Source organism: Rhinopithecus roxellana, chromosome 14 (assembly GCF_007565055.1).
Source record: "Rhinopithecus roxellana isolate Shanxi Qingling chromosome 14, ASM756505v1, whole genome shotgun sequence".
NCBI lineage: Eukaryota > Metazoa > Chordata > Mammalia > Primates > Cercopithecidae > Rhinopithecus > Rhinopithecus roxellana.
Window position 1 is genome coordinate 68,567,499 of NC_044562.1, and position 25,142 is coordinate 68,592,640.

The 25,142-nt window shown below is 36.7% G+C and overlaps 1 protein-coding gene across 10 annotated transcripts in view; it reads left to right on the plus strand.

Annotated features, from left to right (window-relative positions):
• The window catches only part of ZNF385B (zinc finger protein 385B), a 446,640-nt gene that overhangs the window by 383,020 nt on the left and 38,478 nt on the right, over positions 1 to 25,142 (plus strand). For all 10 annotated transcript variants that reach the window (XM_030917001.1, XM_030917005.1, XM_030917002.1 and 7 more), the window contains one exon: positions 13,706 to 13,868. In XM_030917001.1, coding sequence (XP_030772861.1) covers positions 13,706 to 13,868 — 163 coding nt within the window. The remainder of the gene's footprint in view (positions 1 to 13,705; positions 13,869 to 25,142) is intronic.

Here is a 25,142-nt window from a genome sequence, read left to right on the forward strand (position 1 = left end):
TTTGTATATTCATTGTATTTTTTTTTTTTTTTTTTTGGTTTGAGTTTACCATTAGGTTTGCAAATAGTATCTTATAACCTATTATTTTAACCTGATGAGAACTTAACTCTATTTGCATAAACATACAAGCAAAAAGAAAACCAATAAAAAACTTAATGTCTTAATTTATCCCCCCACTTTTTAACTTTTTGTTTCTATCTTATTGTACTATGTCTTGAAAAGTTGTTGTAGCTGTTATTTTTCATTGATTCAGTGCTAAGTCTTTCTACTTAGGCTAAGAGTAGTTTACATACCACAGTTACGGTGTTATCTTATTCTGTGTTTTTCTGTGTATTTACTGTTACAAGTGAGTTTTGTACCTTACATGATTATTTATTTTTCATCAATGTCCTTTTCTTTCTGATTGACATACTCTCTTTAGCATTTCTTACAGAATAGGTCTGATCTTGATGAAATACCTCAGTTTTTGTTTGTCTGGGAAAGTCTTTGTTACTCTGTTTGTTAGTTTGTTTGTTTTTGAGACATACTCTCATTCTGTTGCCCAGGCTGGAATGCAGTGGTGTGATCTCAGCTCACTGCAACCTCTGCCTCCCAGGTTCAGGTGATTCTTGTGCCTCAGCCTCTCAAGTAGCTGGGATTACAGCATGCACCATCACACCCAGCTAATTTTTGTGTTTTCAGTAGAGACAACATTTTGCCATGTTGGCCAGGCTGATCTCGAACACCTCGAACAGTGATCCATCTGCCTCAGCCTCCCAAAGTGCTGAGATTATAGGCATGAGCCACCACTCCTGGCCTCTCCTTCACGTTTGAAGGATATTTTTGTCAGATATACAGTTCTAGGATAAAAGAGTGTTTTCCTTCAGTTCTATAAATATGTCATGCCACTCTTTCCTAGCCTTTAAGATTTCCACTGAAAAGTCTGCTGGCAGATGTATTGGAGCTCTATTGTATGTGATTTGTTTATGTTCTCTTGTTGCTTTTAGAATCTTTTCTTTATTTTTAACCTTTGGGGCTTTGATTATTAAGTACCTTGAGGTAGTATTTTTGGGTTAAATCTACTTGGTGTTCTAAACCTTCTTGTACTTGGATATTGATACCTTTCTCTATGTTTGGGAAATTCTCTGTTACTATATCTTTGCATAAACTTTCTATCCCTATCTCTCTTTCTACCTCCTCTTTAAGGCCAATAACTCTTAGATTTGCCCATTCAAGGCTTTGTTTTTCTATCCTGTAGGTATACTTCATTGGTTTTTTTTTTTTCTTTTTTCTGTTGTCTCCTCTCTCCATGTATTTTCAAATAGCCTGTTTCCAAGCTCATTAGTTCTTTCTTCTGCTTCATCAATTCTGCTATTAAAGAAATCTGATGAATTCTTCAGGATATCAATTGCATTTTTCAGCTCTAGAATTTCTGCTTGATTCTTTTTAATTATTTCAATCTCTTTGTTAAATTTATCTAATATAATTCTGAATTCCGTCTCTGTGTTATCTTGAATTTCTTTATGTTTCCTCAACACAGTTATTTTGAATTCTCTGTCTGAAACTGGTTTTCTAGGATTAGTGCCTGATGTCTTATTTAGTTCATTTGGTGAAGTCATAGTTTCCTGGATAGTGTTGATGCTAGTAGATGTTATTTGGGCATTGAAGAGTTAGGTATTTAGGTAGTCTTCACTGTCTGGGCTTATTTGTAGCCGTCCTTCTTGGGAAGGCTTTGCAGATATTTGAAAGGACTTGGGTATTGTGATCTAAGCTGTATCTGCTTTAGGGGCACCCCAATCCCTGTAACACTGCGGTACTTGCAGACTCACAGAGGCACCACCTTGATGGTCTTGGACAGGATCTGGGAAGATTCTCTGGATTACCAAGCAGAGACTTGTCCTTTTCCCTTAATTTCTCCCAAACATATAGGATCTCTCTCCATTCTAAGCCACCTAAAGCTGAGGGATAGATTGACAAGCACCCCTGTGGCCACTACCACTATGACTATGCTGGGTGAGACCTAAAGCCAGCACAGCACTGAGTCTCACCCAAGGCCTGTTGCAACCACTCGATGGCTACTGCCTATGTTCACTCAAGGCCCTGGGACTTTACAATAAGCAGGTGGCAAAGCCAACCAGGCCTGTTTTCTTCCGTTTAGGGCAGTGAGGTCGCCCACTTTCCAGGTGGGTCCAGAAGTGGCATCTGTCAGTTGGGTACTAGAGTAAAAAACCTTAGAAGTCTACCTGGTCTTCTATTGTATTGAGGCTGAGCTGGCACTCAAACCACAAAATACCATTCTTCCTTCCCCTTTCCAAAAGCAGAGGAGCCTTACCTCATAGCCACCACCACCTCAGACCAAGAGGGGTACTGCCAGATTTCTGTCAATGTTCCCTTAAGGCCCAGGGTCTTTTAAGTCAGCTTGTCATGAATGCTGCCTGGCCTGGGACTCGCCCTTAAAGGCAGTGGGCTCCCCCTCTGGCACAAGGCAGGTCCAGAAATGCTATCCAAGAGTCCAGTCCTGGATCTGGGGACCCCAAGAGTATACTTGGTGTTCTACCCCTCTGTGGCCATGCTGATACCCATTTACTTTGTCTTAAAGGTGCAAGACAAAGTCCCCTTTACTTTTCCCTCTGCTTTTGTCAAGCAGAAGGAGTTTTGCCCTGTAGCTACCACACAATAATAAAATAAATATACATAACCGCTTTAAAAAATTAGAAAACTTTTTAATTACACATATGAAATATCTCTAAAGCCTTTCGCTAAATAGAAAAGGCAAAGTGCAGAACAGCATATGTAATGTGTAGTCACTTGTCTACAAATAAAAGAAAGAAAAAATACACATAAATGTATACATTTGCTTGATAGGCATGTAAACAATCCCTGGCAGGATACACAAGAAAGTGATAACAACTGGTTGCTGAATCTAAGAGGTAACTTTTCTCTGCTTTTTTTTTTATACTTTTAACTGTATGATTGTTTACCTAGATCTTAAAAAATACAATTTAAATTTAAAAGAAACAAAAGTAATTGCTAGCTAGCTGAACATAAAATTCCATCAAAATTATGGATGATTTATGTCCAAAAATTGCAGATATGTGAAAAATTATAAATGTCGGTTAAGAAAATTATGTTTCTGAAGCCTTTCTGATTGGTCAGTGGAATTTAATTTTGAACCCTTTTCATCTCTTTCCTGGATGAGCCTCCTTTGCCTCACCCCCAGCCTCTCCACTGTACACACACGGTTGGTTCTCCATACAGCAACAAATGCAATCCTTTAATAAATGGAAGCCAAACAAGGTTTCTCTTCTGATTTAAAACACTCCTGTGATTATGCATCTACTCAGAATAAAAATCAAAATCCTTACAATAGATATTTGGTGTTCCCTGAACCTGAAGTACTCTTCTCACAGATATCTACCTGGTTAACTCCCTTACTTCATTCAGGTCTCTGTGAAAATGCCCTCTCAACAGAATTACCTTGATACTTAAAATGGCACATTACACCATAGTCTACCCCTTACTTGTCTTTATTTTTTATAGCACTATATAACATATTCATAGGTATATCACTTATCCGTTAATACTAATATATATATAAATTTATAATTTCTTATCTATGTCCCCATATTAGAACACAAGTTTCAATAGACCTGTATTCCACAACACTTAGAATAATGCCTAGAATATAATACGTGTTCGATAGATATTTGTTGCATTAAAGAATGGATGGACCCTCAGTGTTACGTTCCTCCTTTTAGAATATTTTTTTCCCTCTGCTATATATATATATACACACACACACACACACACAAACCTACATATATATATACATGCCATATACATGCCATATGTACACATATACATGCCATATACCTATATATAGTATTCACTTTTGTTATCCTCTACACAAGAGTATAAGCTCCTAGAAGTCATAAACCATGTCTTCTGAAACACCTATTACATGATACATAATAAAACATTGCTAAATTGAGTTGAATTAAAACAATTCACAGTGATGATACCATATATGTATGACTTTTGTTATGACTACTGTTGGTGAGTAGAACTTTTGGACAATATCACACAGAATCAGAAAGTGGAAACCCACTAGCATTTGCTGATTATATTAAAATATTTTAGATTTTATCAGTGAATCAAAGTTATAGATATTATTATTTTTGTTTTGCCTCCAGCAGACCAATCTCTTATATGCGAGGAAGGTTGACCCAATTAATTTTGAATGAAAACTTCTTGTTTAATCTGGAACTTCAGTATAGAAACAACCTTAGCATGACTCAGATGGGCTAAGTGACTACTAAAGATGTGTTTTCATTATTTTCTCTTAGTTATATTGTGTTTTGAAGGTATCTGTTATTAATCTTCACATTTACATATTCCACTTAATTTTTAATTATAAGATGTCTTCTAGGTTTTAGTGATTGGTTTAGGGTTTTGGAGTATGAATTTTACAAAAACCTGTTTTGTGAAACAGGTTTTCAAATGAGTAATGATAAGTAAATAACATATTAAACATATATAAAATATTACTAATGCTATTCTTCAACCAATTCTCAGAGCATTGAACTTTCAAAGTTACTTTGCCACTTTCATCTACTTTAAGGATACTGTTTGTCAAACAAAAGGAGACATAATGCAAATTCTAATTTTAGATTTATTTTGTATTGTTTATGTAAATTTCCTTAATGTGGAAATCAAAGTAAGTGTAATACCTTTTGGACTGATTAAAAATTAATGTGTGGAAGCCTGGGAGCCTAATTTAAAAGACCATCAGAAGGCTTGAATCAGTTAGCTATAAAGTCACAGCTTTAATGCATAAACTTGAATTATATTGCATTACTTATCATTGAGTAACAAAAATTGCCATTATGAAGCACACAATGGCAGTCTGTTTTCCCACTGAAAGATAACAGCACTCTCAAACACATTAGCAACTTGGGATATAACTGTGAAAACACTATAAACTCTGAAATATCCGCCTTTATATGTCAAGGTAGCTGAGAATTATCAACTAAGATTTCCCAGTTTAATATAAGATGTGAAATTAATTTGAGGGAGATGGGTGATTTCTATTTTTAAATACTATTGGGGAAATCATAAAGTAAATAATTCAAAAATAGTAAGTAGTTATTAACAAATTATAATATTATAATATTTTTTGTCATATTATAAAATAAAAGATGGCCAGGCATGGTGTTGCACACCTGAAATCTCAGCAATTTGGGAGGGCAAGGCAGTAGGATCACTTGAGACCAGGAGTTTTAAGGCCAGCCTGAGCAATATACCAAGACCTCACCTCTCCAAAAAAGTTTTTTAAAATAGCCAGGAATGGTGGCATGTACCTGTAGTCCCAGCTACTTGGGAGGCTAAAGCAGGAGGACAGCATGAGCCCAGGAGTTTGAGGTTGCAGCAAGCTATGATGGCCCCTCTGCCCTCCAAGCTGGGTGACAGAGTGAGACCCTGTCTCTAAAGTAAATAAGCAAATGAAAAATAAAAGATATTATCCATGTGTTTTATTAAATCTCTAAAGTTCAGAACTTCTAAAAGATGAGGTCCCTATATACATAATTCTTTGAGAAAATTAGATATTTTTACAAATTATAATGGTTCCCGTTATTTCATATTTAAAATTATGTTAGTAGACAGAGAACTCATTTTCTCACTCTGGTATAACAAAGAATATAGTTTATCAAGTGCATTATTCATGAAGTTTGTGATTTGCCTCCTCTTATGATTTGAGAGAGTGGCTAAAGGCATGCTTTGCCAGGTTTCATTTACTTCGTGTGGCCTCCCTTAAACTCTAGTGCATATATTAAGAGTTTACGTATACATTTATCATTAAATTAACTCAGATATTGATACCAATCCAGAAGGTGAAGTAAATATACCTTTTAGAATTTCTAAAATTGTAATATAATTTAAATGGAGAGTTAAGTAGTCTTGCTTTCTTAAGCAAGATATTTCTTGATGAATTCTTAAATAAATTGTGATGATGTTAAATTGTGACATTAAATAAAAATCATTTTATTACTCATTACCTATGTTGAAAAATTCATATAAACCTACTTCCATTAGGTTGGTGAGAGAAACATCTTTTTTCAAACTAAAATCTCTAAAATGTACAGTATTCATTCATAGAATTAAGGAACTAATCATCTAAGATTAACTTTACCTTGGTAAATATATAATAAACTTATTTATAAAAGAAGATAATTTTAAATTATGGTCTGATTTGAAATACAGGAGAGAACTAAAGGAGAGAGAGAGCACAGAACTGAACAAATGAAAAGATTTGTGTTCAGATCACAGATGATACAGCCAAGCTTAAATAATTGTCTCTCTTATGCCCTGTGCTACTCACCCCTAAACTAGTAACATAGAGTGTCAGTGAATGTCCAGGGGAAGAAATGTAGATTGCTGGGAATCATCTAAAACTAATAATCTGCCTTCCAGTAATTGAAAGTGAAATATAAAACTTGGAAAATGAGACAAAATTGTATTCACTTGAAACTCCATTATAAGAAATCATTTTATTTATTTTTTAAAAGCACTTTTTTTTTTTTTTTACTATATTCCAGCTGATTTTTAACTCAAACTGCAGCATCTTTCTAATTCATCATGTAAATTCTGTCATAGTTATTTGGTCCATTTAACTTCTCTATATTTCTGTGTGTAAGTAATTCCACCAATGAATCACGGGCAAGAAACATGAGCATCAAGACTCTTAGCTGACGAATAAGCACATTTGAAAAATTAATTTCAAGCTCTCTAAAGATCTTAGCATTTTAAGAAATGAATTTTGCCTACATTGAAGATTTTTGATAATGTGATTGAACATGTATGTGTGTGTGTGTTTGTGTGTGTAATGCTCATATATTCAAATAGTGGTATTTTAAAGCAGCTGTAACGTAAGAACTGTAGTTCTATCTTATAATATTTGATAGAATCTAAATTGGGCCCAAAGAGAATTAGCAGTCCGGAGTACACATCATTTTCTTCTTAGAAAGCAACCACTTTCACTTTAGTAACATAGAAATATTTGGAGTTGATGGGGTTTTTTACATGTATATTATAAAGTCAATAAATATAGAATGTCATAGGTACAACTCTGGCCTGGCACAATCCAGAAGATACTACTAATGTTGAAATATATGTGAATAGTGCCCTGCAGAGTTATTCAATGTGATGGCCCTAGACAGGCCATAGCCAACTGGTAGTGTTTCACTAGATATAAATTAGCAATTAGCAAAGACATTGTCTTTTTAAGCCAAAAGGCTCATAATAGTTATAATTTTGTCTGGACTTTGTTTTCAAGAGATCCCAATAGATGAGAATTGAATGAAGTGAATATCAAAGCCAATAGTATGTCATTACTGATATTGCAGGCCTTACAATTGCAAATATCAGCAGAAAATCTTACTAGCAATCTTTGGATATAAGTAAGCCTTTTTCTTGGGTATAGCTTATGCTTCCTATATTGTACGTTTGTCTCTGAGAGAGTGTGATCTTATGAATGCAACAAGTATATGCCAAAAGCATTGTAATAGTAAAAACAGTTTTATCTTGAAACAATGATTTAAGTAATTATTTAACTATTACTCAGTAAACTTTAGTTTCTTAGTATGTTTAACTATAGCATTTTAAGTGTCTTGCTTTTGTCTCAAATAATTATTAAAGATTCAATATAAATAACTTAATTAATTTAATGTAGGATTGTAGTTTGGAGCAGAGGATAAAATTTGTGATGTAAGAGCAGCATCTTACATCATAATCATTTTCTATACAAAATGCCTACAAATAGAATATTTGATTTTTAATCGAAAACACTATGATATGTTTCTGTGGTACAGGGAACCATCATTTTCAAGGTAGTACAACGTAGCAACCTTTCCCTGTTGTTCCGTTTATATCTCTATTCTAGTGAAACTGAAAAGTGTACGTGCCCAGGAAACACTGTATAATACACAGGACTCAGTGCCCTGGCACATGTTGTTCCCTTTGCCCGTAATACCTTCATCTCCATTCTGCCACTCCAGAGCCCTGCCCTTGCAGCAGAACTCAGCTCTGATACCCTCTTTTCATGGAGCTTCCTTGATTTCTTCAGTCTGAAGAGATTTACCTCTCCCCTGACTCTCATATTCTTTGTTTCTTGGTACCTCCCATTTTACAATTCTGCCTTCTGCTTTGGATTATAGTTATTTGTATGCTTGTCTTTTCTTCCAACCACCATTCTGGCAAGTAGGGGTCTTTGTTTTTAATCTTTTACAATATCTAGACCATGGCAGGTACTAAATAATTTTTTGCAGAATAAGTCATCAGGTTTCCCCTTTGTTAGTTTAGCCTGTTTTATGGTAGTTCATTTGACATATGTTTTATTTGGCATTTTAGTATATTGGGTTTTCCTGATAATTGGCTGACCTCTGCTATTTCCCTTATAACCCTGCTTAACACATTGAAATCTAAGGTCTCAGGAAAAAAAAACAGATGCCAGTAGTTTTAATTATGCACTTTCTTTAATTAAGGGAACAGTTCTAATTACTTTTTAAAATGCAAAAAATGTTGGTTCTATTGGTAAATAGATAGGCAAGTACTTTCTCCAGGGCCATTTTCTTTCCCCATTCACTTTGTGAGTTTGTCCTTGGACTGTGTTTTCCATACAAAGTGAGCACAGTTTAATGTCCTCATTCAAGTTCCTAGCCATCTCTCTGAAGTCCAAATTAGAAATAAGGTAAAAATCAGGCTGGGCGCGGTAGCTCTCACCTGTATTCTCAGCACTTTGGGAGGCTGAGGTGGGAGGATCACGAGGTCAGGAGATAGAGACCAGCCTGGCCAACAGGGTGAAACCCCGTCTCTACTAAAATACAAAAAATTAGCTGGACATGTTGGTGCACACCTGTAGTCCCAGCTACTCAGGAGGCTGAAGCAGGGGAATCACTTGAACCCGGGAGGTGGAGGTTGCAGTGAGGCCAAGATTGTGCCACTGCACTCCAGCCTGGTGACAGAACGAGGGTCTGTCTCAAAAAAAAAAAAAGAAAGAAAGAAAAGGAGAGAAATAAATAACATAAAAATCAGAAATGAGAACACAGTGAATTTTAGAAGTTTTTGGGTTACATTTTTGTTTTTGAAGCACAAAGTCATCTCATTCTTTATCTTTTTTGTTTGGACCAATGGGGTTCTAAGAAATGTAAAGGATTTGAGAAAGTGAAGAGCTTTAGCAACAAAAGTTATTAATGGAAGAAAATATTCCAAGTTGTCATTTCCTATCAAAGCTATTCTTCTATCAGTGGGTGGTCAGGTAATTACCAGAGTGGCCTTCAGAGAAGAACCTATATGCTGATGAATTCTTATGTGAAGGTCAGTGTAGTGATTTGGGCGACTTTCTAATTCTGGCAATTCTTGTGAAGAGGTTCCTTTGTTCACGGCCAGTAAGGGGCACAGCAGCACTTTAGGAGGGGAAGCAGAATGCAAGCCATTAGTGCTAGACAAGCATGTGTCTGCTAACTACTCATTGGGTGTAAACTAAGCTTGGCCAACCTAGTCTCTTAGAAGTGACACAAGAGCCATTGTTGATGGGCTTGACATGTGTTGCCTATTTCATGGGTTTTATCGCTCCTGTCCTTGTTTCTTTCGTTCCTCAAGTAAGAAGGCTCCTAGATAATGAAGTCAGGTTAATCTTTTGCTACTTAACAGTGTCTCAGTTTCACTTGAAGATTTGCCCAGCATTTAGAAGCTGTTGACACTGCCTCAGACACAGTACTAGGGATAGCAAAGTGCCACTACTAAGAATACCACAGGAGAATGGGAAAGATGCCAAATATAAGGAAGTGGCACTTGCCATTCTGTCTTTATTTCACAGTCTTCCACTCCTTTTTTCCCAAACAACAGTCAGTAGAAGCTAAAAAGCCTTGTTGCACTTCTCTCCCTGGCCCTGAACTCAAAGCAGAAGTGGATCATGGCTATGGAGAGTTTTTTCCATCTTGGCCAGTGAAGTGTCACTTAGCTGGATCCTTATCCCAAGTGTTAATTGACGCTGTTAACTTTCGACACGGATGCCAAGAAATAGTAATGAGGAAATGACACTCTGTTTATCTTGTACTTGGAGGTTTTATTTAGAGAACCATATGTTTCTTTAGCCAAAGGGCACTAAAGTAACGCTGCACTATTTAGTGTACTGCGAAAGATGAGTTTTTAGCAGGTCTCCTGATACCTTGTAGAAATTGTTATATATTTAAAAAGCGGAACTTTTTTTTTTTTTTTTGAGATGAAGTCTCACTCTGTTGCCCAGGCCAGAGTGCAGTGGCACACTCAGGGCTCACTACAGCCTCAACTTCACAGGCTTAAGTGATCCATCTGCTTCTTCCCCACAAGAAGCTGGGACTACAGACATGTTCAGCTAATTTTTTTGAATTTTGGTAGAAACAAGGTCTCGAGATGTTCCCCAAGCTGGTCTCAAACTCCTAAGCTCAATCTATACTCCCTCCTGGGCCTCCCAAAGTGCTGGACTTTCAGGCACTGCACCTGCCCTAAAAGTGGAACTTTCTTTACTCAACAGAAGGATCAGACCTGGTGTTTAATATTAGCATATTTCCCATGAATTAAGTATGTATTTCCTACTCATAGAAATTTCTATAGGATTGAGTTATAATCCTCTGAGTAATTAAAAGCAGCATGGTATCTTTGTGTATATTTTTTACTTCTAATAAAATTACAATGTTAACTTAGTGCAGGTATGTATATGTATAATGTGGGTATATAATTAAATAGGAATATGCATGTAAGCATTTTTTATCTACCATGGCTTCTCCACCCAACTGTGTGACTTTTTATAAGTTATTTAACTTCTCAATGCCCAGTTTCCCATTTGTAAAGTGCTGGCCAATAATGCCTGTTTCATAGGATATTATAAGGATTAAATGAGTTAAAATATGTAATACATTTAGAATTGTGCCTGAAACAGTAAGCTCAGTAATATTAATCATTATTATTATATTACGTTATCAATTTCTAATTTTTATTTGCATATTTTCTTAATGTATAACTACCAAACTATATTAGTTGGATTCAAACATTCTTGGTTGGTAATAAAGGCCCTAAAATAATGTTACACTTTTCTCCCCCTGTGAAATTTTTTTCCAACTTGACAGAGAACAACATAAGAAGTCCTTGAGCAAACCAAGCAAGAGCAATGTCAAGTCAATGAAAATCTAAAAAGATATGTATGAAAAGATATTCAGGAAGTTAGGGACTATGTATAGTCAGTACAAGGCTATAGACCTTGGGTGATCTGGGCTATATGCTAGGGAAATCACTAAAATGCCCAAAACCTATCCTTAGAGTACAGTACTAGCAAAACAATGTTTTTTCCCCAACCACCTCCCACCCTACAAGAAATAACACAGCAGAATCAAGGTACACTGAAAAACAGACTGTGGCATGAATCTATCACCAAGCTTCCATTTAAATGGGAGAGCAAATATATGGATATGATGATTAACTCACCGCATGACCCTTAACACTTGTGATTGTATCATCTATAATATTTGGCATGAACAAATTCATCATCATCATTTATGAGCTTAGGATAAAGTAAACTTATCACCCACCAAGATCTGGAAGTAATGCTGGCATTGAAATGGTGCTCACCATCACCAGTTCTGCTGAACTAGCTATGGCTGGATGTCTGAAGATAGCAAAGCAACATGTCCTGGTGAGCTGGAGTGAAACAAGCAGGAAAGTCAGAAGAAACACTCCAACAACACAGAATAATCAACCTTAGATGGCTTAGTCTAATCATGGCATGTTAGAAGAGTGCTTTGTCTCTAGTAGTCAGTAGTGAAATGGTTCCACTTAAGCAAAGGGCAGAAGGAGGACTGATAATAACCAATTCTTCAAGAAATCAATGATATTATTATAACAGGGACTTTATTATAGTCATACTCTCCACTAATGATTTTACCAGAAGAATCATATATTCTCTCTGCTGCCTTCCTTTCTGCGTCATCTCTTTTCTCTCATATTCAATCCAACAAACATGTAATAAATAGCTGTTGCAGAAGTCTTCCCCATTTGGAATTTATGTGTATCATTAGGACTCTGCTTGAGAATCTCACCTCAGTGGTGACCTCCTCTACATAACTACACATCTAGTTTCCTTGACTCATGTTGATGATGTTCCACCAAGAGGCCCATGTAAGCACCTCTCCAGCCATGGCCCTCGCTGTTCCCGCACTCTAGTGTCAGTCCTTGCCTTAGGCCTGCATCCTCCAACCAGAAATGTACTCTTCTCTACCAGTATATATGGACCCCTTTCCTCAAATCTCAAATCAAAAGTTACCCATTTTAGGAAGTCTTCATTAATACTGCTCCTCTCTGGTCCATTGTTTTGTTGTCCTGTATCTCCCATAGCATGCATCTTTTGCTGTTTTAGCTCACCCTTGTATATGGATAGCTCTCCATTGTACTTGTTACCTCAGGTATGTGTGAAACCTCATTAGACCCTAAGGACAGAGACCCATTCTGTCCACTATCACTTCCAACTACCTACCTATACACACACTTATCACCTATATTAGGCTTGTTGAGGAGAATGAGTGGAAAGGTTCATTTAATCCTCTTCAAACACATACAAGTGTATAAAGAAAACTGATGTCTTTTAAAGTCATTATTTCTTTAGAAATCCTCTAACAAAAGTTCATCTTGCTTTGCATAGGATTTATCATCCATTTCACTTTTATAACTAAGCTAATATACCATTTATGTTTAGTTTTGTTTCTTTTCACTAAATACATGTTTATATTTTTTCAGAGTCTTTTCAAAATTCAATTCAAGTGAATATACTTAGATTCTTTTGTTAACATATATATTAATACTAGATACCAATAAGAGAAAAGCCTTAGTGTTTAGGCAGAGGAGAATTTTCCAAATGTCAGTAAGTTGATTAAATGTTTTCAAGGCTTGTTGTCATTTGTTTTTGTGTTTTGTCTTGCTCTTTCTTTTTCCTTTTGATCTAGTACTGAAGTTACCGCTCTACATATGCTTTGTATATAAATTAATTTAACACTAACCACTTAGACTTCAGAATCACATCTGAGATCAGAAATAAGGGTTTGTTACTACCTCCTTTGTGGCTTATATTATCTGTTCTTGTAACTGGAATCATCAAAATGATATATGAAGTGCATGTAGATCTTACCAAAAAATTCAGTGTCATTTTCACTCAGTAGCACCTATTAACACGTTTCGTCATACCAGTTGGTCTCAGAGCAGAGCGCAGAAGAAAGCAGACACGTGGCAAACAGGATTTTAGTTGAAGGGAAATGACTGTGAAAGGTCATACCCACAGGCATGGGTAGGACACTCAAAGCCGCTGCTGCCAGCCAGTGTTTGAAAAGTATCCCCAGTGGGCGCTGGTGGGAGGGCACTGAAGACAAAGCTCACCTTCATCACAGTTTTGCCCTAATCCTTTTGTCCACTCATGTAATGTCTGGTTTTTTAAAGATGCAGGTCCTTTGTATTGCATAGGAGGTTTCGATATGCTATACCCTCTTAGGAACTGGTCTACCATTTCATGAAGTGCCAAAAACATAGTCAGGTACTGAGTTGTAAATGTCTGTGGTGCCTATGATCGAATGTATTTTTTTCCTGCATGATCATCCACTGTGGTGTTTGTAATTAGCAAAAAATGAGCCTGATTTGTTCTCCTTTGTAGAGCCAGGCCGAGGCCCACTACAAAGGAAGTAAACATGCCAAGAAGGTCAAAGCACTAGAGGCAACGAAAAATAAACCCAAAATGGTTTCTTCCAAGGACAGCGCAAAGGCTAATCCCAGCTGCTCCATCACTCCAATCACAGGCAACAACTCTGACAAATCAGGTCAATGACACTTTTTGTTCTTTACATTCTTTGTGTTTCTCCTGTTCACCTGCCCTGACCCCATTTTCCTGCCCTCAGTTGTTGCATGTTACTCTCCATGATTTGTTTTTGTGATATTAATATGTTTTCTTCACGGGAAGAATTATATGTTTGCACGGAACTTAAGCATTTGATATGTTTCCATTCCATGTTATTAAATATATACGTTTAAATATATATGTGTGTATGTAAATATATATATATATAAGTATATATGCATGAAAATGAGTAGAGACTACTTGATCACAATGTGTTTAGACTAAAATCAGGAAATACATCTAAAATACCTAGTTTATTACTTCTTTCTATTTATTTTATGTTTGTTTTTTACTGTAGATTTTTTAGTGGAGGACTCCTTAAACTTGTTTACTAATAGATATTTTTGTGTTCTGTTACCTCAGTAAAAAGGAGTTGAGGAGCCAAAGGGGGGAACTTTCTGAGAGAGTGGCATTACTAAATGAATCTGGAAATGTGCTTAGTAGTAAAAGATGATGCTTTTTGAAGATCTTCAGAGTTCCCCTCAAAGTTACAAATGGACTTACATATTTTAAGGGAATGATTTCCAACGTATGAACTGATTAACAGAAGACCTTCATGTATAAATGGAAATGGGTTACTAGGTGAAATGCCTCTGAAGAAGAGACTATATTTCATAGTCCCAGTGAATCGGTAGAATTTCTGGGTAGGTTCATTCCGTGGAAAGAGAAAAAAAATCATTTTTGTAGCATGGATACCATGAAATGGAATGTTTAATAGGCTTCCACACTCTCACATCTGCCCCTCTGCACCCATGACGGATATGTCATCTTGTTTCAGTGACTCTTTGAGGAACAGTGTCTGTTAAAGGAGACTAAGAGAATATGTCCCTTTCTCTTATGTTTGATGCTCTCTTTAGGGGCCTCCCTTTTGTGGGAAACACACATTTCTGATTCTCTTCTACTTCTCAAATCATTGGAGAATGTTAGAAGGAGACTTTAGACTGCTTTCCCGTGGCTTTTGGAGAAGATCAAATCCATTGCTGTAAAAGGAAGATTCAGAAAAGCTGTTCGAACAAAGAGACTATGGAAAAAGGGACCGTTATTGATTAGGCCCCGTAGATGCTGGCTCCAAAAGCCCTTCAACCTAGAAGGATTGAGCTAAGCTAAATTTGTTAATAAAGACTTTTTGTTCTTTGTACAATAGGATCACTAAATCATGTTATCTGATGAACAGATATAGTCATAAATGCCAGATTATTACATAGCACATCTCCCTCTTTAAAGAACAAAGCCTTCTTACATATATTATATAATTAGTCTTTAATCAATATCTATCAGGTATAATATCAAATATTATCTCTATTTTTCAAAATTGCAAACTGTGGTGTGATACATGATGTGGCAGTTATTTACTGGAGGCTACCCAGTGTTTGGAAGAGCAGGAGCCTGCTGACTTCTTGCCTGGTTTCGTTTAATGCAGGATATCACTGCCTCTATGGAACAATACTCTGCAAAAGTTTTGTTATCTAAATTATGCTCTTTACGTTCCAGCAAAACGTATAAGTAAAATGATAAAACAATGGAAGTTAGTGTCACTTTCAGCTACTAGAACAGTTGGTAGGTACCATACATGTTACAACGTTGCTACTGAGTGAGCTCAGTGTTCCACTTAAGTTATATTATTTGAAAATTGGGTTGGCTCTAGGGATAACAGTAAAAGTAATGAGTAGAAAATAGTGTCAAAATCAGAAATAGAGATGGAACAAACAGAGAAGACCCATTTTTTAGAAAAACAGATAATTAAAGGGAGAAGGAAAGGTGTGGAAGAAGAGAAAAGAAAATAGAGAAAAAAGTCAAAGATGAGATAAAACCAAGGAAAGAGCAATACAGAAATAGAATATCCAAATAAAGGGGGCTGGATTATAGTTACAGCATGCCTTATACCTACGAGATGCCCAATTTCAATGAGTATATTTTGAAATAAAGTTTAAGGATTCAAGGCTTTCATTCCAATACTCAAATGTTAGCAGGTGCTCAGTAAAACAAAGACACTTTTTAGCAGTTGTGTTTGCCTACAGAGAATTTGGAAAACACCAGGATAAAGCATACCAGTGGTGTGAACAAGGAACGAGAATTAAGATCTAAAACCCAGGAGAGAGGAAAACAAATCTCAACCACAGCATCTCTTCTTCAGTACATATGTGGTGGTCTTTCTTCCTGTATTCTCTGCTTCCTCTGCCACTCTTTTACCCACCTTCTAGTACCTGTAGTCTAACAGTATTGATGTCACTCACTTTGTGACTGTCCAGATTTGGACTAGAAGTAATAGAAACCACCTGTATTTGGAGGTTATCTCATTTTTCATGTTTCCTTACTCAAAATCTGTATAAATTATTTGTTAACTCATTTGCTGGGCCATTACTTTTTGTTTCTCTGTGTTTGGTATAAGTATTGATACTAACAAAAAGTATTTGTTCTATTATACTTATAAAAGCTACACCAAAGTCATTGAAAGATGGCACTTAAAAAAAAGGAGTGCATTTGCTAAATAGATACATGTTCTTTTGTCACTGTCAACCATATGTCAGCTTCTAAGTAAGAATTCCCACATGAGTTTTATAGAATTTTCAAGTTGGAAAACTAGAAGCTTTGCCCAGATGGGAAATCTGGTCCAAACGATGTAATACCTAATGTATTGTTAACTGCCTGTTTCTAAATCCTTGAAAAGCTCCCACAGCTTTATCAGAGTCATAGATTTTTGTTGATATCTGGCTTTCATTTCATTTAAAATCCTGTTTTAGAAAAACACAAGACACAAAAATCAGTGCTTCACAAAAGGTCTAGGTACAATGTAAGGAGAAAGAGGGTGGGAAGAGGAATGATGACTGTGATAATTGACTGAAATGTTTTATTTCAGACAATGTTGCTTTAAGGAGTCAGACAAAAATTAGAGTAAAAGTCACAGTGAAAATTCATGATTGACTTGCAGATCTCATGAGACTGAAATTCCCCAGCATTGGTCTTTTTCTTCTGAATGAAGAGTTCCTGCCAAGTGGGCTTAAGTAGTATCTGTGATTCTCAGATATTTAAATGAAAAGTGAAAATGTTACTCACTTGATGTCTCAGCTGCCAGATTTCAACTATGCAGGCACTCACAACATCCATAGACTTGACTAATTCCATTTCCATTCTCATGTTTTAGCATCAATGGCTTAGCGGCAGAGTTTTGTTTACGTTTTGAAAGAGAGGGAAGAGCCAGGAGTTAACGGAGGGAGCTTCTGGGAGAGCAGCATTCTGGGAACATCCTTTAAGGCAAGGTGTGATTTCAGGGTATCCAACAAGAAGCTTGGGATCCACAGATGACTTTTTTTTTTTTTTTTTTTTTTTTTGAGACCAGAGTCTCGCTCTGTCGCCCAGGCTGGAGTATAGTGGTGTCATCTCGGCTCACTGCAACCTCTACCTCCCACGTTCAAGCAATTCTCATGCCACAGCCTCCGAGGAGCTGGGATTACAGGCACCCACCACTATGCCTGGCTAATTTTTGTATTTTTAGTAGAGATAGGGTTTCACCATCTTGACCAAGCTGGTCTTCCACTTCAACCTCAAGTGATCCACCTGCCTTGACCTCCTGAAGTGCTGGGATTACAGGTGTGTGCCACTGTGCCCAGCTGGTGAACTCTTTCTGCTCCTCGAGAGCACACATTATTTATTCTAAGAAGTGGTCTAAAAGGCTTCTAAGAGCTAGGGAAGCCCTCTTACCTGCTATTTTGGCACTTGGCACAAACATTTTTCTCTTTTATGTTACTTTTGGAGACATAATTTGGTTCATGTTATATCCAGATCTGTATGAATGCAAAGAGATTTGTTATAATGGAGCTATTGTGTATAAAAATTTCAGGATATCATGGCAAGCTTTCTTTTTTTTCTCTCAGTCAGTAAACAAAATCGGTTTAAACTGTAATAGCATGAATTGCATTTATTAGAAGAAGTTCTAACTACATGATTCAAAAAATTAGATATATTTCATTAAAGCTATTCCTCTTAGTTATGTAAGAATAACTGTCCATTCACTTTTTGGAAGTTGAGGTAGAGTTACATGTGAAATCCAAATAAATGGCTCTATCATCTCCCAGGATCTGTCCCAACTTTTAATGATGCATCAGAGGAAGTTGGAAACATAATGGGAGGGAGGAAAAATGTGCTTTGGGAGAATTGGGGTCAAAACACAGCAAGCATTAGGCAGCTTCAGGAAGATGGCTAGAACATATTGGCCAGACACTCTACCCAAATTTCCCCCTGGAGTACAAGTGTCATAATCCCATATGACAATACACTTCCCTGTGATAATATGCCCAATACATCAAATTGAAGGCTCTCTTGTGACAGCATTTAACAACTCATACCAGGTTAAAAAAATACGGAGCCTCCAAAAAAATCCTGCTTCTTAAAAATAATAAAATATTATGATAGTCAACCTAATAGTCCATGTGTCTGGGCTTTAGCATTGGATTTTTTAAAAAAAATTAATTAGATATCAATATGAAGAAATTACATTTCTCGTTTAAAGTACATAAAGCTACTTAAAGCTAAACAGCCTTTAATCAGTTGCTGTCTAAACAGTTGAATGCATATGGAATGATTCGAAATGCTATAGATGTATTTATAAATGCAATTAAGAGCAAAGATAATTGAGCCAGCATCTTCTGTTGAAATATAACAATAGAAACACCTTAAATTTGTTCAGCTTACAAGATGTAGTTACACATATGTTTTCACTTCACTCTCTTAACCCTTTGATAGATAGGGCTGAAATTAGCATCCATTGTTTATTCATTCATGCAATGAACTTGATATCCATTTATTCACTCAGCAAATGTTGATTATCTATACTAAATAGCATAGTACATATGGGTGCAACAGTGAATAGAAGGACATATGTTGCCCTCAAAAACTTTCAACCTAGTGGTGTTTTTTGTTGTCATTGTTGGATATTATGGATTTAAAGAGAAATAATATATAGTCATCACCTTCAAGCTGCTCCCAAAACTACGGTAACAATGAAGAACGTGGGTTATGGGAAGGTTAGGTGGTTTATGTCAGGTCGCACAACTCAAATCCCAATGGAGTCAGGATGGAAACTCGAGGTTTCTTGTTTCATGCTTGTTTCATTGTTCCAATTACTTCTAAACTTCTGTGACATGGAGGAGTAAATGCAAGTATTCCAACAGGCGAAGGAAGAAACCACTAACCATTTTCTACAGAATTGATGAGTAGGACCGTATATGACTTTTAAATTGCTTGCTGACTGTTTTGGTATAAGCTGTGGCAGTGAAGGGACCATCAAGGCTTTGTTTCATTGATAATCCTTAATTTCTATGCAGGATATTATCTGTAGTGTTTTGGTGTAGTAGAACAAAAGTTTCAGAAGTTACAAATCTCTTCAAGAACAAATTTGAATAAAAGCACTCATTTTAGGTAAATGGCAAATGATAAATGTTCTCAAAGCTTCTGCTTGACAGTTACAGACTTTACATGTCTAAAGCCAAATGTACTCACTGAAATAGAGGCTAACACTGAGACAGGGCATTGCAGCATGGTAGAAGGCTTGCCCTGCCTCCAAAAGGGTACTCTTGAGTTCTCTTGAACACGCTCCACATTTTCAATAGCATTTTGAATCATTTTACCCAAAATATTTCCCCTGAGGGCAGGGAGATAGTTTTGTTTATCCCACACCCATACCCTATGGAGACCATAAGGTAATAGTGTTAGAAAAGACATGAGAAGGAGAGAAAGAGGATAAGACACCTTGAAACAGCTCATTTTAGTTTTCAGCATGTTGTGCTTTTGCATGGTGGGAGTTCTTCAGGTGTAAACCCAGAGTCGTTATCAATGAGTAGCTCATTATGATTTGCCTTGAAAGCAGCAGTTTAGCTTTTTGTGGTCACCCTGTTGCCATATGAAAGTGCATTTTCAATTTTGTCAAAGGTTTTTCTGCCATAGATACAAATGGAGACCCTCGCCTCATCAGGTTTATGGGTTCCCCTGTGTACTTCATAGTTTTTATGTGTTGTTACAAATGGGGCCAAGTTTTCCAACTGACAACTTCTCATTTCTGTTGACTGCCACAGGACTCCATCAATTAGCCTGCAAGGTCTTCTTAGCTGCCTCCTCACCCTTATCTGTCTCTAGTAACAGGACCTTGTGATGTTGAATGGAAGAAAAATAGTTTTCTGCTTTGGCAGCATCGGTCATTTATAAACAAGCACCCTCATAAATTTGGCATACATCTATCCAAATCCGAGAGACCAAAATTTCATATCCTTCATAAAATAATAGATTAACAATATTTATAACATCTTAAGTCTGAAGTTCTGGGGTACAATCATGTAGAACTGTAAATGAGTCCCATCTGTCTAAAGAGAACAGACCATTAAACTAAGGCTCATATTTTCATGAAATATACATATATCATTATGACTTTCAAAGTGAGCTTTAAAAAAATACAACTGCCTCCATCTTTACCCATGCACCTTGAATTTGACAATAGCATCCCTCCAGGTAAGGCTGAAGATTCTTAGTACTTAAATGTTTGTCATCCTCTGGGAACTAACTTCTGAAACTTTACAGCATTTTATATTGCTTTCCAATAATGCTGAACATTTACTGTTAGTTTCTCCACTTTTGAAAGCAATTTTTACTGTTGCTCTAAGAAAAGTGAACCAAAAGTTGAGGCTGATTTGTGATTTACTGAGTGTCTGTTAACTTAGGATTTACTGAGGATATATTGTAAACCACTCCAAAGAGCTAAGCCTTAGATTTCTCCTTGTTAAAGCTTATATCACTATTAAAAACTTTTTTCACCCTCATTCGTATTTTAACTAGTATTTGTCTCTTTTTATTGCATTTATATACAACTTTCCTTCATTAAAAAGATATTAGAATATAAAAGGATTTTGTATGTACATTGAATAATTCTGTAAATGTATAACCATAAATGCTCTTGAGATTTCAACAAAGGTTATTACTTATATTTTTATGACACTCTACTTACCTGCTTCAGGAAGAATTCTCTACAGTGACATATTTTTCTGACATGAGTGGATGATCAAATAGAGCTCCTCAATAAATATGTGCATTTTCTGTATGCGAGGCACATGTGGCAGGCATTTGGGGGATTCTGGGTCCGCTTTTTCTTTTTCTTTTTTTTTCTTTTTTTTCTTTTTTTGGAGATGGAGGCTCACTCTGTTGCCCAGGCTGGAGTGCAGGGTCACAATCTTGGCTCACTGCAACCTCCGCCTCCTGGATTCAAGTGATTCTCCTGCCTCTGCCTCCCAAGTAGCTGGAATTACAAGTGTGCCCCACCATGCCCAGCTAGTTTTTGTATTTTTAGCAGAGACGGGGTTTACCCATGTTAGCCAGGCTAGTCTCGAACTCCTGCCCTCAAGTGATCTGCCCACCTCAGCCTCCCATAGTGCTGGGATTACAGGCATTAATCACTGCGCCCAGCTTGTGTCCACTTCTAGGGATGCTTATGGTCTAATGCCACACAAAGTTAGCCTTATAGTGTAATACTTAAAGTGTTTTTCACTGAAACATGTCTAAAGTCTCTTCCTCTTCCCTGACCCTTTCCTTGAGGCTCAGGTTCACTGTTGTGAACACAGGGCATAATATTATGCAGTAATGGATTGGTGCTCTCATTTCTATAGACCAGCACTGTCTAATAAAACATTGTGTGGGCCAGGCATGGTGGCTTATGCCTGTAATCCCAGCACTTTGGAAGGCTGAGGCGGATGGATCACAAGGTCAGGACTTTGAGGACCAGCCTGGCCAATATGGTGAAATCCCATCTTTACTAAAAATACAAAAATTAGCTGGGTATGGTGGTGGGCGCCTGTAGTCCCAGCTACTCAGGAGGCTGAGGCAGGAGAATCGCTTGAACCCTAGGAGGTGGAGGTTGCAGTGAGCCGAGATTGCACCACTGTACTCCAGCCTGGGCGACAGAGCGAGATTCTGTCAAAAAAAAAAAAAAAAAAAAAACTATGTGATAATGGAAATGGTCTATAATCTGTGTTGTCCAACATGACTATGACTAACAGCATGTAACAGCATGTGACTTTTCAGCACTTGAAATGTGCCTCATGTTAATGAGAAAGTCAATTATTTCATTGTATTTAATTTCAATTCTAAGTAGCCACACAAGGCTAGTGGCTACTGTATTGGACAGTATAACTCTACTCTTTGATACTCCTTGCTTTTTTAACTAGCTAGGATTCCAGAGAAGTTATTCAATTCTCTGAGCCCCTCTTTTCTAATCCGTAAAGTGGAAATAATGCTCTCCCTACGTCACAGCAGTAGGGAGTATGGATATGTTGTATGGATCAAATGAAATGACTGTAAAAGAGCTTTACAAAACATAGATTGTAACAGAAATGCCAGTTATTGATGTTCTCACAGATATTTTTTCCTTCCTTCTCCTGTGGTGCTGATTTTAGCTACCCTTCTTTCTGCTTTTTGCAAAAGGTGATGGCAGGACCTTGTAGTGGTCAGCTATCATCATCTTCCGTTATGCTGCACCTAGTATCCTATATTCTAGAAAAATAGATCTAAGTTTGTTAGACTTATATGCAAAAAATAATTGTAATAGCAACACTAATAATATGTAACTGAATGAGCATTATGTGCTTTATAGCATGCTAAATATTTTATATGCACTATCTTATTTAATGATTACAATAATATTCTGATGGATATTAGAAAGTGACACCCAGAGAGAGGAAACAATGGTCCAGAGTTATTCAGATAAAAAATATTAGGTTAATGCAAAAGTAATCACGGTTTTTGCCATTAAAAGCAATGTTAAGTAACATACTAATTATGTTACTACTATGTAAGGATAGTAATTTTTGCCATTAAAAGTAATGGCAAAAACCACAATTACTTCTGCACCAACCCAATATTTTCAATGCCAGAGTCTCACTCGGGCTGTCCATCAAACCTACTACCATTATACATATACTCACTACATCTGGATGAAGGTTTGTGAACTTATGCATACTGCTTATGCTTTTTGAAGGCTGTTTGAGATTTATTTACTAGATGACACTTCTGGAAGTCTGACATCTCAAAATGTGTATTGTTTCTTTCCCCACCCTATATTACAAATGCTTTTTTTAAAAAAAATCAAATTGTGAGAGGCCTTATATAAAGCTCTGTTAATGAAGGTATGATTCCTCAGTGCCATTTACCTACTTTACATCCATAGCATAGTAGAAGGAGCATGAGCTTGAAGTTGGACAGATTAGCTCTGCCTCTCACTGAGCTCATAAAACCTTGACTAAGTCATGCTTTGGAGCTTCCCTTTCTTCATCTATAAAATGGGAATGCTACATAAGCACCACAGAATACTATGCAGCCATAAAAAAGAATGAGTTCATGTCCTTTGCAGGGACATGGATGAAGCTGGAAATGATCATTCTCAGCAAACTAACACAAGAACAGAAAACCAAACACCGCACGTTCTCACTCATAAGTGGGAGTTGAACAATGAGATCACACACATGGACACAGGGAGGGAAACATCACACACTGGGGCCTGTCGGGATGAGGGCAAGAGCAGGGGATAGCATTAGGAGAAATGCCTAATGTAGATAATGGATTGATAAGTGCAACAAACTGCCATGGCACAGGTATACCTATGTAACAAACCTGCACGTTCTGCACATGTGTCCCAGAACTTAAAGTATATTTAAAAAAAAAAAATGAGAGTGCTAATACCTACATTATAGGATTGTTGTAAGGATTAATGAACTAATACATATAAGCTGCCTGGCTCAATGCCTGTCATGCAACAGACACTCAATAAATGGTAGCCATAAAAAGTAACCATTTGTTCAAAGAAATTTCCAGGTCCTGTCTATATTTTGACTCTGTGATCATTTCATGACATACTGGCATGCAACAGTGACCTGCACTTACATTCCTCTTTATTTACTTGTTTTCTTGCCTCATAGTAATTATTTGCACTTGTGTTTTCATTTCAGGATATTAAGGTTTCATGAGCCTGACTTTTTCAGTGAGACATTTAAAGATGTGGAAGGGCCTTCTTGGTTTTCCTCACCTTTATATGAAATGGTGGAAAAGTCTTTCTATCCTTCCACTGGTTAATTTGTCTCATCTATTATGTCCCCTGCAGCCCCTGGTACTCTATTCTTGCATAGGAGTAACACAATTAGCACATATTAGGTGAATATCATTAAGTGGCATTCAAGAGGGAAGCTCTGGTGCCCTCCCTAGAATGTGGACAGGGGAAGAAGACACTGTCATAGCTCTTTTTCTTTGTTTTCATTAAGGTGGATGCCCACCTCACAGGTTGACAGGTTGCTATATGTACAGCCATAGTATTGAAAGAATGACCTAACACATCCCCATCTGTGGAAAGGGAAAATTGGATGCCACATGTGGGGAAGCAGCCCTGCCTGGAGCCAGGGTTGGCTACTGAGATCCAAAAGACTAGGGAGGCGGGTATGATCCAAATGAGAAGCACACCCCTGCCTGAAAAGTCCCTGCTGCATTTATATCAGTAAAAAAAAAACAGAAACTTGTCAGCCCATATATTTTATTTTCAGCTTTTGCAAAACCTTTTTCTTGGTAAACAATTTTTTGGTATTCCTTGTAGGCTATTAATTACTTAGCTTCTAGAAAATACATGCTTGTTTCCTTTGAATATAAAATAACAAACACTAAAAGTTCTTATCACAGTGCAGATTATCTTATTCCTTGCTTTGAAATATTTGAACTTCTATCAGTGTCTTATGATTTTTGCCCATTTAACAAGCAAAATGGCCATATCCACATTAAAAATAATTTGTCTTCCCTAGCACAATATCATTGTTCTTAGTTTCCTGTTAATAAGTAAAATAATTCTACTCAATTTGGAAATTAATTCATATACTGCATTTTTAGATTAAGAAAAATTATGTGCTTATTTCCTTTCAGTCAAAATTTTACCCAATCCTTTGACTAACCCATAGGACATATGATTAATATCCAATAGAAGTTTTGCAAGTACTTTGAAAAATCATTAGCAGCTGTCCTGCTTATATCACTTACAGTATTTTTAAATTGAGAGAACCCTTTTGGAAGGCAGCTTCATAGAATAAATCAAGAACCATAATAATGTGTATTCCATTAGACCAGTTAATTCCTCTTCCTGGATTCTATACCAAAGTAATAATCCTAAATACAAAGCAAGAAAAAT